A 14,072-nucleotide genomic window follows, 5' to 3' on the forward strand; every position below is an offset into this window, starting at 1 on the left:
TGGATCCTGAGTTTCCTCATCTGTGAAGTGACAAAGGTTGAATTAAGCAATTTTTGCAGCTCTTTCCAGCCCTAGCACCCCAGTGCCATGACTTTATGATCCTTCAGAAGCAATTAAGTTGTAGAAGCCACTACCTAGATCTACATTCTGGGGGTTCCCAGCCACTTGGCAAAAAGCCACCAAGCTCTGGGCACAGCCAGGAACCTGGTAGGCGAGCCAGTTCTCAGCCCCCTCAGCTCTAAGTGACAAATGGCAAGATTTCCATTTGCCAAAGGTCAACTGGTATTTCAACTTTTTGTCATTAAATAGAAGTTTTAAGCATTTTCACAAATACAGTCTGAAGGACAGCTTACAAACACAAATCAAATATACTGATTTTATACATTCCTTAAAGGCAGATAAATTTTCTTTCTAATACCTTAGAATCTAACAGCAGTTCAAATAATGCCTAGCACACAGAAGTTGACCAATAAAGATGTGTGGAAGATAATAGGCCATTTAGTGGGTTTGCTACTAAGACGGGTGGCGTCGCTCAGGTTATCTGGTCAACCAAGGGTTGGTGTTTGTGCCACTGCAGTTCAGACAATTAAAGGACAGGGCATCCTGAGGGAAGGTGTAGACCTGATGAGAAAAGGAAGTCCAGGGAAGGATATTGTGAATGGATTCTTGGCTGGAGCAGAGGTCAAAGATTGCAGAGAAAGTCTAGGCGATGGCGGGTAGTAAAACTACTGACTGGAGTTTCACCTTTTTCTCTTCCCTCTGCCTGCTGGGGGCAGGAACTGATCATCTGACAGGCAGGCAGAAGGAGCTAGAAGGGCCAGGATTCCCAGCCTGCTGGCTTCCTCCCTGATCAGTCAAGGCACAGTCTCGCTGAAGGCAAGGGGCCTGCTCATTCCACTCTCACTTTATAGCACTTAGTCAAGAGAAGTGAGAGGAACATTCAGGAAACTCAGTACCCAAGGCAACAACCAAAGGATCTGTTATCCTTTACCAAATCACATCATATCTCTGGCACTTAAAATCTTTGTCTGAAAAATGAGATGGTTGTACTAAATAATAAGATTAACAATAGCTATTTTCTATTACATGCTCAAGAAGTGCTACTTTTACTATTGAGTGCTCCCTTTAGGCCAAATCCGATTCTAAATCAGTTATCTCATAGATCATCTCATTTAATCCTCACAACAGCCCTCTGAGATAGTACTATTATGATCCACCTTTTGCCAGTGAGGTGAGCTTGCCCATAGTCATCTAGCTCAAGTGGAGGAGCTGGGCTTAAAACTCAAGCTGGCCCATTCTTGCATATACTGTTTGGTTTTTTCAATTTTGTATGGCATTTTTCAGACTTATCAAAACATAAATGACAAATACTACCAGCTGCCTAATTACTGCTGCAAGGATCCCCTTCTCCAGTGGGCACACACTCCAAACCCCTACACTGTATTGCCTCCTTCCAGCACTAACCATTCTCTATTTCTAGAGGCAGACTGGTAGCGAGATCCCCTTGGCAGCCTGGCCAAGCCGCACCATTGCTGAAGCTCCACCAAGTCCTCCCACTGGGGAGAAGGCAGGAATAACAGGGCAAAGAGGGGACTAGAATGAAGTATATGCACCCATCACTAGCCAGAGGGCCAGCACCACGCATGGCAAGAGTCCAGTGCCCAGGACATTTGGGCACTCGTGATCATGGTGGTCAGGCCCAGCCTTCTGCCCTGCTTCCCCCGAACAGGCCATAGCCCCTAAAAGTTATACAGGCCAGTTTTCACTACTGCCATGGTGGTCAAAATATTTCCCTTCTGTCCAACCCATTGACTTGTCACTGTCAAAAACAGCAAATTTCTACAACAAAGAACTGGATAACCCACAGAATATATTAGCTTATAGTTCAAAAGGGAATGCAGGCTAAATACATATGGATTTGTGATGCTATGATTTTGCCTTCTGCTTTTCAAAAGTTTGGAATTAGCTATGAATGGAGAAAGTGCTATGGCTGGCCTGTGTCAGTGTGTGCCTGTATTTACAGCTGGTCTGATTCCAAAAAGGACTTGTGGTAGAGCCTTTCTCTCTCTCCACTTTCACACACACACACACGTTTATGTGTGTCTGTGTTCATAACTGTGACTGATTTTAATTTCCCTCCCTTGCCATTGGTTTGAATCATTGGCATATACTATTATTGAAGATGATTCCTTGCTGCTCAGGATCCTGCATGCCTGGAGTTCTGCTAGCATCCCTCCCACCGAATGTGGTTAGGAAACCCAGCTCTTCTAAAATTGCCTATAGCCTAAAGGTTCCCTTCAGCTACTGGAGAGAGAGAGAGCAAAAGTCTCTGATGCAGCTGACATTCTAGGTGTGTATATAATTTACCAAATTGTCGGCCACTCAGCTCTTAGTCAGTGGTCACAAAAGGAATTAGCAACCCTCCCCTGCTACCCCAAAACCCGAAGAAGGAAGGGTGTTACTTGGCTTTGGCATGGGGGCCTGCCGGCACACAGAGTCAGACAGCAGCACAGCGGTACATTTTGGCCACGGAAGACTTTGGGGTGGCAGAAAGGGCCAAAATAGTTGTGGTGTAAGTTGGCCAGGATATTAAGCAGATCTGAGTTTAATTTAACGTAGAGATAACAACTCTTTTCTTGTTTTCCAACTGGCTGCTGCTTTCTCTGTCTCCATGGGACCAAAGATTTCAGCCAGGAGTTAGTTCATAAGGACATTAAAGTCCTTTCGAAGTGAGACATGTGATGGTCTTTACACAAGCTTTCACATTTGGCTGGGCAAGATGGAGTAAGGATAAAAAGGCACGTGGGGATCTGGGGGAAGCTGAAAATGGATCTTGAGGCTTGAATTCCTTCTATGAGTTTGCTTAAGCCACATTGCCTGAGCTTAGAATAGAGAGGCCGGCAGTCTGTCTCCTTGGGATAAGGAAGGATTTGGAACTCAGCGACTGTGAGGTCTTGGCCCCTACTGTGTTTTCTGGTTTGTTTTGTTAGCAGGAGCAAGTTATTCTAGTTTCTTGCTTCTGGGGTTTTCTTCCGCACACTTAGAAGCTGAATCTCCACCCCACTGATGGCAGTGGGGTGGATGGAATGGGATAATGAAAGGGGTGGAGAGAGAAGTTGATTCAGCTGCTTAGGATGAGGGAGGCAAAGAAACTTCAGACCTGGGAGCTAGCTTCTGAATCCACGGAGGGTGGGGAGGGAAGGGGCACCATGAGGACTGAAGTCATCCCAGTCTAGGAGAGAAACTGGTCTTCAAGATACTGCTGTGGCCAGCTGTGCTCTTAGGAAAGCCAGCTTGACTGTCTGAATTGTGATTTTATCGCCCATGAAATGGTTAAGCTGTAGTAGTTACAGTATTTAGAAAAGTGATCAATGAAGTATAACTAGTCAAATGATTGAGATATACCTAAAAATGGTTAGAATGGTAAGCTTTATCCCATGTATATTATGTCTAATTATCACAATAAAAAAAACAAAGAATACTAAGCCTTAAATGATCATGAGCTCCTCAGGGAAGTACTAGTACTCCTCGACTTATTGGCTACATTTTACAGCCTTTCCAGTATTTAAATGCTGGAAACTGTGATGCGGTGAATTAAAAGACGAGACCGTTCTAGGTGGGTAATGTGCTGAAAGAGTCCTCTGAACTGAGAGGAGAGAGATATATTTAGGAGGAAAGACCAGCCCCTCACACCCAGGATCCAGGGGGGCTAGCCCCACGTGGTGTCCTCAGTTCCCTGGCTGAGAGCAGAAAGGGTGCAGTTTTATGATTCTTGCCAAGACTGTTACGCATTTCCCAAAATAAAATGTCACCTTAGTTGCTTACTGCTTAGGCCTGCTCACAAGAGCTTTTTAAGACCATATGTAAATGAGTCGGCCTTCAATGCGAGTCTTTATCTTATGCATCCTGCTACTTAGTAATAACCCTGCTACTAAGAACAGTGCTTGGGCGAGAGGAAGTGCCCCATAAATATCGAGGGAGTGAAAAAATGAATCAGTCAGTGGAAAAGGAAGACAAGGATGAGAATGAACTCAAAAGGGGCTATGCGTTAATCAAGCTCTGTTGTTGCATAGTGAGCGTTTGTGGACTCAAGACCTCATTAACATTTATCTTTAGGCTTTTTTCTTTAGGACTGTTTGGTCCTGAGTTCAAACACCTGACTTCCCAGTAAACCTCTAAATAACCGTGGTCTATTGTGTGGCTACAGCACACCCTCTGAAAGGCAGTTTAGCACAACAGTTGGGGGCATTGCGTAGGGACCCAGAGAGCGTGGGTTTGCATCTTAGCTGCATCCCTTACTCGCTGTGTGACCTTGAACAAGTCACTTAAACTGTTATGCGTCAGTTTCCTTATTTGTAAAATAAGGATAATTAAAGTACCCATCTCACCAGATTGTGAGGTAAACTGAGTTACAAATACATAAAGTACTTAGAAGAATACCTGCCACGTAGTGGATGCTCCATGAATGCTGGTGTTGACAGTCCCCCACCACAGTATTAACAAGGTTCAGCTGATTTATGACACCATAATGAGGCCTTCTCAGGCACCCTGTGACCACAAGCGCTTTCTTTCTGTTTTTATGCTGACTAGCAGTTTCTAGCACTCCATGAATAGGAAGAACTCCTTAACTGACATTAGAAACTCTGAAATGTTACAAAGAAGATTCCCTCCCTGGACAGTTTGACATTTATTTCACATCCTGTTTCACCTCTACCACCAATCCTTTGTAGTTTTGATGGCCTCATCTTCTCCACCTCTGACATGGATAATAATTTACCTTACATGATTTAAGGAAACTAATAAAATATCTACTGACATTTTATCAAAGTACTTTAGCAAATTGCTAGGTAAAATAAAGATGTTTTCAAATGGCCCAGCACTAATACTGGCATTAAAAAAAATACATTGAAAATAATAGTTGACTCATTAATAACCATGCTCTTTAAAAGCAGTATTATAAAGCTGAGTGACGACGCCCCAATAGAAGAAGCAAAAAAGACAATATGTAGCCAGCCTGATCTAGAGTGGAAATTCACAGTTTGGTGGGGTGATATTGCTAGTAACACTGCATTTAACGCTGGCCTTTGCTACTGTCAGGTCTTATAGCATAGTCTTTAGTAGTAAATTACTTGATATGTAAGTGTGCACAAATACACATGCAGATATATATTATACACAGTCCTGTATTTAAGGAAATGGTCTCTTCTCCATAATTTGAAATTTCCCAGTAACTCTGTTTTAATTTAATAACATACATTCTCACTTGATCTTAACTACCTGCTTCCTAGAATGCCCGATAATTCATACTGTTGACATTACCTTGTGACAGGAAGCTGGTTTGGGATTCTTAAAAAATGAATGAAAAATAGAGAGAGAAGCAATTTCCCGCGAATGAGGAAGGGCCAGGGGGCAGCAGGAGCAAGGGGGAAGGCAGCTTGGCCCGGGGTGGTGGTGGGGGACATGGCAAGTGGGGCGAGGAGAGAGAGCTGGCTGCTTCAGGACGTGTTATTTTTACTGTGGCTTCTTGCTCCTCCCCTCCCCCACCTCTTCCAGTCTGAGCTTTGAGTACAGTTGAATTTTCACCGCAGAACTTGGCTGGGTCTCCTCAGGGACTTTCTCTTTCCCATCTTTCCATAAATTATAGGTTTGCACATGAGAGCAGAACAGATGATTCCCATTATCTTTTGGGTTGGGTTAGGATTTTTTTTTTTTAAACCTCCTGCCCACTCTTAAATGTGTATCCTAGTTCAGGGAGGTAGAGTTTTTGTTAACAGTGGCCCATCCAACAAATTGGTCCCCTCCTCCTCAATAGGATGGTTTTAACCTGGTTTCCTTGACCAGTGTGACTGTGATCATTTTCCTTGGCCTTTAAATACCCTGGGGAAGTCATTGCTCCAGGAGAACAGGGCCTGTTAGAGTTACTCATCCATATCCCCAGCACCTGGAATGATGCCCAGCACACTGCAGACTCCCCATGAAGTATACGAAGATTTTCTCCCTTATTTCAGTGGTAAAGTGACATTTATAGGACACTATTATATTTTCATAAGTGACCCATTGAGATCATTGTAAAGTAATCAGACAGATCCAGAAGAGTTCATTTGCCCCAGAAATGGGAAGGGAGTTCACTGCATTGCATCTGAGCTCACTCTACTTTTTGATCTCTGAAAGCACTCAAGCTAAGTCTTCTGAAAGAGAAGGTCCTAGGGAAAAGGTGCAAAGGAAAATGAAAAGATGTGCCCTAATTCCACTTCAGGGTATGAAACATTCTATTGTTTATAGACATAAAGAGATCCAGAGTGAAGGAATTTTTTTTTAATGTCCTTGATGGTATGGGAGGAAGAAGAGAAGTAGGAAAGGATAAATAGCATTTTTAAGAAAGAGTAGTTAACGTTGAATGCCGAATTCACTAGGGAAGTTGGGAGACCTGCCTGAAAGAGCAGAGAAAATGAGGACAATAACATGGTCTCATCAGAAGTCTGACAATGAAGAGGTCTGTGGAGACAAGGGAGGCGAGCTGCAGATGGGGGATCGTAACAGCAAAAAGGAAAAGCTAAGTGTTCACTTGGGGACACTAGAGGAAGGAACGACCAAAGTGGAGCAGAGAGGAAGAGGGGAGAAAAAGATGTTACCAAGAAGCATGTTGTGGCCATGGAAAAAACTGCCCTACAGTGAATAGACACAGAGACTAGAGAAGACAGATATTTTTAAAATCCAGATCCTTCTGAATGAGGCCACCATCATGTAGACCCAATAGAGGGTCTAGAGATGACTAAATTTCCAATATGACCTTATCTTGTTGTTTAATAAACTAAATATGTACTTGTCCACTATCTCTTGCCCTAACCTTGACCCAGATCTACTAAATTAATACCCTCTCTTTCTACTTGACTGCCCTGGCAGCACTGTTGTTCCCGCTGTACTAAATATAGTTCCAGGGACAAAGGAATGAGACACATGAAAGGCAACAGCTTACGATATGTTAATATATGTCTTTCTTGTTCAAGACCAACTAATCCATCTTAGGAGCCCCCTAGAACTACTGCTTTTTGATGTTAGCTTACTTATTTGATGATTTGGTGATGAGTAAGTCCTCCTGTACTGTATTTCATAATGCGAATTAAATCATAACATGTGAGGGTTAAATCCACCCACTCTGAGAGTTAAATCCTATGTTAATTCTATTGCTTACTTTAAATAGAGGAGACACTGATTTCATTCATTAAAAGCCTAATGTATCTGGATGGCCTTGTTTACCTCGTAAGTAGTGACTTGTGGTTAAGATCCTGAAAGCCTTTCTCTATGGTGTAGATTTTTTGTGTCAAACACGTTGTGTCTTTGTGTACCATGCCTTAAAGACAAAAACGTATCATTCAGACTTGCTCTTGATCTAGAAAATAGGCCATGGAAGGAAACTTAAACTAAATGAACAATAAGTTGCCTTAGATGCATGTGTACTAAGTTATTCATTTTAATTCAAGTTAGCAAAAGAATTGTCATTCTTATTCTCCAACTATATGTTCTTCCCAGAAATGTGTTACTATATTACTATGTGCCTGACATACTCTAACTGAAGCCTAGACCTTTAGGGGTTCCTCAAACTGTGGGACAATAGGAATACCTACTAACATTTTTAAGCTCTTAATATCCATCACTTACCATTCTAAGAGCTTTACCTGTGTCTACTTATTTGATCCTCACAATGATGTGGGTATTATGGTTATCTCCATTTCATAGATGGAAACCTTAAGCAGAGAAGGTAAATAGCTTGCTTAAGGTCACCAGCTCATACATGGAAAAATGTCTCAGAATTTAAATGCTCTTAATTATTATGCAAGGATACCGCTGATTCCATGGAATGTCTACCAAAACAGTATTAGCTGGTACAACAGATGCTTTTAGGCAGCACATGGTCATGGTATTAAATGACATTTAATTGCATAATGAGAAAGTTAATCTCTTCAATTCTCTCTCTGTCCTTGAAGTTAATTCGAACAGTTTCATTCTGGTGCTGGTGTGACTTGAACCCCTCACACCTGCGTATCTCCCTTTTCAACAGTGTTGGCTGCAGGCTTGTGTTATCCTGATTTCATGGCAAGAGACACTGGCTTTCCATTTATGGTATTCATGTAAGACTTCAATCTTTAAATAAACTTATTTAAGTAAACAAATGACTCAGCTGAAATTAACACAGGTGGAATACAGCTATGAAAATGTTTGTGAAGGTGTTTTCACATGATTGAAGTTTGGGAAACACTTTCCTGATTCTTCTGTTTTAAATTCACCTTAAAGCAGTAGCTTTGGCAAACAGTAAGATCCTTGTTCTCTTATCACCAAGAAATCCCAGTTTCTCTCAGTGGGTTGAGGACTCATCTGGGATGGAGTTTTCATGAGGTTATACAGAAGGGAGGAAAATAAATGTGATGAATTTTTAATAACACCACATATATTCAGTTTAAAATATTTTTCTGAAATCATACTGTCAACTTTCTGGTGTTAAAATCCCCTTCCTTTCTTGTGAAATGACAGTGATAGTATCTGATAAGTTTTATTTTGTTTTTAATGTCCTTCTAGGCAAAATTTAAAACTGGACAATTCTAAAAAATTGTACAGATCCAGAAGACATGAAATTCATATGCCCTTGTTCAGTCACTCTCTGTTCGTGGTGTGATTCCTCCCAGTTGCCCAGCAGTCTTGAATACTTCAGGAAGGGTGATATGGAATCATGCCAGTCTTTCTTTCTAAAGTACATTCAAGTGTTTTCTTCAGGGAAATTATTAAAGAGCTCTTGCTTATGGAATTCTCTTATGTCTGTTCTCTAGGTTTATAGTTTTCCTATCAGGACCACAATGCTAATTCTTAATAAAAATAGTTTTTGAAAGATTAAGTATCTGAAATAACCATTATGAGAAACCAATTCATTGGAATACTTACACTTGCTAAGATACATTTATTTCATCTTCACTTCCAAAATGGAGAGTTCAGAGCACAATTAAGAAATACTTTGTCATTGTTTATGTTTTGTTTTTCTTTAATGTTGCTGCTGTTGTTTCTGGGGCTCAGGAAAATAGAGAATTAAAAATCTTGGACAGATTTAAGAAAAATTTAAAAAGTTGTTCTTGGTCTAGAAAGAGGCCATTTGGAAATACAGAAAGATTTGTGAAAGGAAAAGCAAGAGGCCCAAACCCAAAGTCAACGAGACGAGAGTAGGAAGGGTTGACTGTAGGACTAAAACACAAACAAGAAGCAAAGTTCAATGACTCCAGCAAGATTTAAGGTGGTCTGTCAGGATATATCTGAGTTAGCCAGGAAGATCTGGCAAGTTCAAGACCAGCATTGGCCAGCAAACCCAAAGCAACAGAATCACTGCTGTAGTCAATGCTCTTAAGGAAGAGAGTACAAACTAGTCAGAGAGTGCTTAGACCAAGACATTCCCAAGTATCTGGATCACTCTGTAGACTCAATGGATGTTACTGGCTTACATGGAGCTCTTATTTTACTAACTCAAAGATGTCTGAGTAGCCTTATCCCTTACATGGCTTTCCTTATGCCTTAAAGGATTTTTGTAGGGGGACCTGAAGGTTCTCATCCTCATCTACCCTAGGGCCTCAGTTTCAGCAGCAGATGGTAATGGCTTGTTTCCAGTCTGACTCTAAGCTCCATGTCCATATGGAGTCTCTTATGACCTAGTACAAGGGGACCTGGAACAGGCCTATCATACTAATGTCAGCTTTGTTCTCTTAGGAGTGGCCATGACCCAGAGTGCCTGCAGGAGACACGGCCAGACTGCAATATGTGGATACCCAGGCAGGCTATTAATTTGGCATCCTACCCTATGATACTCTTTAAATATATTTTCAATATGTACTTAAATAGTATTTAAGTAGATAAGGGAAGATAACTGAGTTTCTATTAATAAAAATACATATATATGTATATATATGTGTGTGTGTGTGTGTGTGTGTGTACCCCTTTATGTTGAAATGAGGAATTTATTATATACTCGGACAGTAAGCATTACCTTTTTAGCTTATTTGGAATGGGATTCCCAGTAAGTGTTTCCATAACTCTAAACTGGGTAGTGTTAGTCACTCAGACTCTCTAAGAGTATAAGCAACATACATGGATACAGTTACAAAGTCTTGTTCAAAAATATATAAATTTTTTCTGATTTTCATATCAGAAAAAAATATTTCCAGCTTTTCTACATACCAGATCTTGTCATCAGAGACTAGAGATGGTTTTACTCCATCCTTTCCAATCTGCAGTTTTAAATTTATTTTTCTTGCCTAATTGCCCTGGCTAGAACCTCCAGTACAATGTTGAGTAGATGTGCTGAGTCTGTTCCTGATCTTAAAGGGGAAAACATTTAGTTTTTTTACCATTAAGGATGATCTTAACTGACTTTTTCATAGATAGGTAACTTCCTCGACCTGATACAGGCTTCTTTTCCTAGTTTGTTGAATGTTTTTATCATGGAAAAGTGTTGGGTTTTGTCAAATGCTTTTTTTGAATCCATTAAGATCATCATATGGTTTATTTTTTTTTTCCTTTATTCTATTAATGTGGTAATTTAATGTAATCAAGCTATTACATTGTTTGGTGTTCAGATTTTAAACCAACCTTGCATTCCTGGGAAAATCCCAGTTGGTCATATTATATAAGTCTTTTTATATGTTGCTGGATTCAATTCACTAGTATTTTGTTGAGGATATTTGCATCTTTTTCCAACTTGTCTGTAGTTATTTTCTTTAGGTTTTTTGTTTGCAATTTGTACTGAATCAGTTGAGTTTAATCTTTACTTAATAAAATTAATCTCCTGCACCCATGTTGGTAGATTGCTAATTCAGATGACTGTCCACTGCTTCATTCCAGGACTGTTTTCCTGGCTTAGACTTGCTCTGTACACCTTACACATGCTTACCACTGAAATGCTCATTATTCTAAAGTTTTTTTTTTTTTTTTTTATTGCTATTGTCTTATCCTCAAATGGGGCTAGATTACATTTGGCAGTAATTTAAGGAGTGGCTGTGGAAACTCATCCTCACCGGCACCTCATTTCCAATTTATTTGGTAAGACTGTAGTACACTTTACTAGGTCAGGTCCCAGGACTGGCTGGGGCAGACCTTAATTTAGTACTGATGGTGGGGGCTTAGAAGAATCTCATCATCGGACTCTAGCATTAGGGTTCATAGTCCCTGATGGTTGGAATAGATCTAAGGTCAAAGAAGAGAAGTCTCTGAGATTCATTACATTTTGTATTGTGCCAGCCATTGTTCTGGAAAGCATAGTCACAAAACAATACTCACATCTTAACTTCCCTTTCCAGTTATTTTATTTATTTATTTATTTTGGGGCAGGGAGAAAGAAGGCGGAACACCTAACTGAACACATGGTACCAAAGACTAGCCAGCTGGTGGTGAAGTGGAGCCTTCCAGGTTTCATGTGCATGGTTCCATGTGACTGAGCCTGTTGAGCAGGGATGGCAGATACCAAGACACAGATGTGGATCTGCCTTTAGTCTGAACTAACTACATCAGTGCAAAATGACTTTTGTTATTTGATTAGAGCTGTAGGAATAGCCAACTCTCATTGTGATAACTCAGACCTTTTATAACTGTTTTCAAAGAGAGAGAGAGACAGAGAAAAGAAAATAAGAGAACAACTCTGACCATGGTCTAAAGCCAGGCTTCTGTCACTAAGCAATAAAGAAAAAGTTCAAGTAGCCCTTGCATAAGTGGGAATTTGTGGTTTCTAAAGCTGCCCATTCCCCAAACGACTAAAATATGTTATTGGCATTTGGCACTGTTTGCTATGTTTTGCTCTCCTTAAATTTCTCTTTTAAAGGGTTTGAGTTTAAAGGCAGAACCGAAATGAAAAATGCAGTTTAATCATAGAACTGTGAAAGTCCAGCCCAGAGTTAACCCCAGGATGCCCCATTTTGTTTAGTTAAACCAGAACTGTGAACCAGGCTTATTCTCAGGGGATGCTAGAAAGGCTAAGGGTAGGCAGGAGAGAAGGAAAAGAGAGAGACAGAAGAAAGAAAGCGAGTAGACCAGCCCAGCCCTGGAATGGCTCTGCCATGCATCAAGGGCTTCCCTCCCTCACCGGGCCAAGTGATTCCATGACGTACACTGGACTGAGTAGGGAAAAGGGAAGGGAAATTGAAGGAGAACCCAGAGCAGAGGGAAGGGTAAGAGGACCCACGGGTGGAACAGACTCCCATATCGCAGGCTGTCATGGGACAGAACACAAAACTTCCAGGGGCCTCTTGGCCCCAATTCACTGTTTAAAAAGTTATGTGTTTTTTTCCAGATTATAAAAAAATACTCATGGCAGAGAGTTTGGGAAGCACAGTTACTGAAGAGAAAATAACCATCCAGGCAGCATGACAGAGAGGTTCAGATCCCAGCCCTTGAAAACCTTTGGGTTTGAGTCCCACTACTCAGTGTCCTCATCTGTAGAAACAGGGGTAGTGGGATCCCTACAACGGTCATGGGAGGATTAAGTGAGATCACGTACCCGGCCAGTGTTAGCTGCTGTGCCAGCTGTTATTATGCGCCGGCTACCACCATTAACACTTAGACACACATCCAGCAAGTTCTTTTCTATGCATGCGTAGGTATAAAACATGGCTTATTCTTTACAGCATATAAACTTTTTTCATTGAAGTGTAGTTGATTTACAATGTTGAGTTAGTTTCTGGTGTACAGCATAGTGATTCAGTTATATACATACATATATATTCTTTTTCATTATAGGTTATTACAAGCTATTGAATATAGTTCCCTGTGCTATTCAGTAGGACCTTGTTGTTTATCTATTTTGTATTATAGCATATAAATTTTTATCTTGCTTTTAACTTAAAAATAGCCAGTGCTTCTGAAGATTGTTAATTCCTATGTAAAACCCCCTTGCTGTAGTTAGTTTAACCTCCTTTTTATTGTACATTTTGGGATTTCCAATTTTGTATTATTATAGCTAATACTATGATATACATCTTTGTGCAAAATCATTTAGTTTCTGACTGTTTAAGATAAATTCAGATGAGCAACTACTAGAGGGTCTGAACTTCTTAAAAGCTCTAGATACAATTTACTACTTCTATACCCGCCACAGCGTAAGCAGATTTTCTCTTTATATCATGGGAACACTAGCCATTATCACTTTAGAGATGCAAATCTTTAGTAATATTAGAGGCAAAAAGAGACTTCTCACCGTTTGACTTTGCATATTTTCTTTTTATTATTTGTGAGGCTAAACATTTTTATGTTTATTGCTACTTCTGGTTTTTTTTTTTTTTTATGAGTTGTTTGATCACATCTTTTGCCCATTTGGGAGCAGGATATTTTTTCAGTTTATGTGAGTTCCATATATATTAGGCTATCAACACCTTATGTGTGATATTTTCCCTAGTTTTGTTGTTGCCCTTGGGTTTTATATATGATTTTTTTTTTTTTTTTGGTAAACAGAAGTTTAACTCTTAGGTGTTCAGCTCTGTCCATCTTTCCCCTTGTGTGATTTTTTCCCCTTGGCTTTAAAGCCTGAAAAGCCTTTCCTCATGCACAGATCAGATAATAACCATTTGCATTTTCTTGTCTTTTTAAAATAATTTTATACTCTTAATAATCTAATAGATGCCTGGGATTTATTTTACTTCATGACATAAAGTAAGGATATAGTTTGATTTTTCCCCAAATAGTTAAGCAGTCATTTCAGCTCTGTTTTTTAACAATCCATCCTTTCTGTACTGACTTCAGATTCTATATTTATCATAATATCATTACATGTGTGTTCTGGGGTCTGTTTCTGAGTAGTCACTTATTTCCTCAGTAGCAATTCTGATGCCAGCACCAATTATTTGAATTTTATGATAGATTTTGATGCCTGGTAGCATAAATACAGTCTCATACTCTTATTTCACAAAACTGACTTACTTATACCTGCCTTTTTATTCTTCTAGATCAACTTTGGAATCACCTTGTCAACCCAATTTACTTTTTTAAATTATTTTAATAATTGTCTGATTCTGAGTTGGATTTTTGTACCTTTTCTCAACAATGAGAATTTT

General features: G+C 40.0%; 1 protein-coding gene across 3 annotated transcripts in view; it reads left to right on the forward strand.

Moving 5' to 3' along the window:
* PLEKHM3 (pleckstrin homology domain containing M3) overlaps nt 1–14,072 on the forward strand; it is a 158,490-nt gene that overhangs the window by 106,997 nt on the left and 37,421 nt on the right. Inside the window, exon 7 of one of the 3 annotated variants that reach the window (XM_031451906.2) lies at nt 9,745–9,938. The exons of the other annotated variants lie outside the window; for them this stretch is intronic. Coding sequence (XP_031307766.2) covers nt 9,745–9,756 — 12 coding nt within the window. The 3' untranslated portion in view covers nt 9,757–9,938. Of the gene's footprint in view, nt 1–9,744; nt 9,939–14,072 lie in introns of those variants that run through there. 3 annotated transcript variants of the gene reach the window in all.

Source organism: Camelus dromedarius, chromosome 4, assembly GCF_036321535.1.
Source record: "Camelus dromedarius isolate mCamDro1 chromosome 4, mCamDro1.pat, whole genome shotgun sequence".
NCBI classification, from domain to species: Eukaryota; Metazoa; Chordata; class Mammalia; order Artiodactyla; family Camelidae; genus Camelus; species Camelus dromedarius.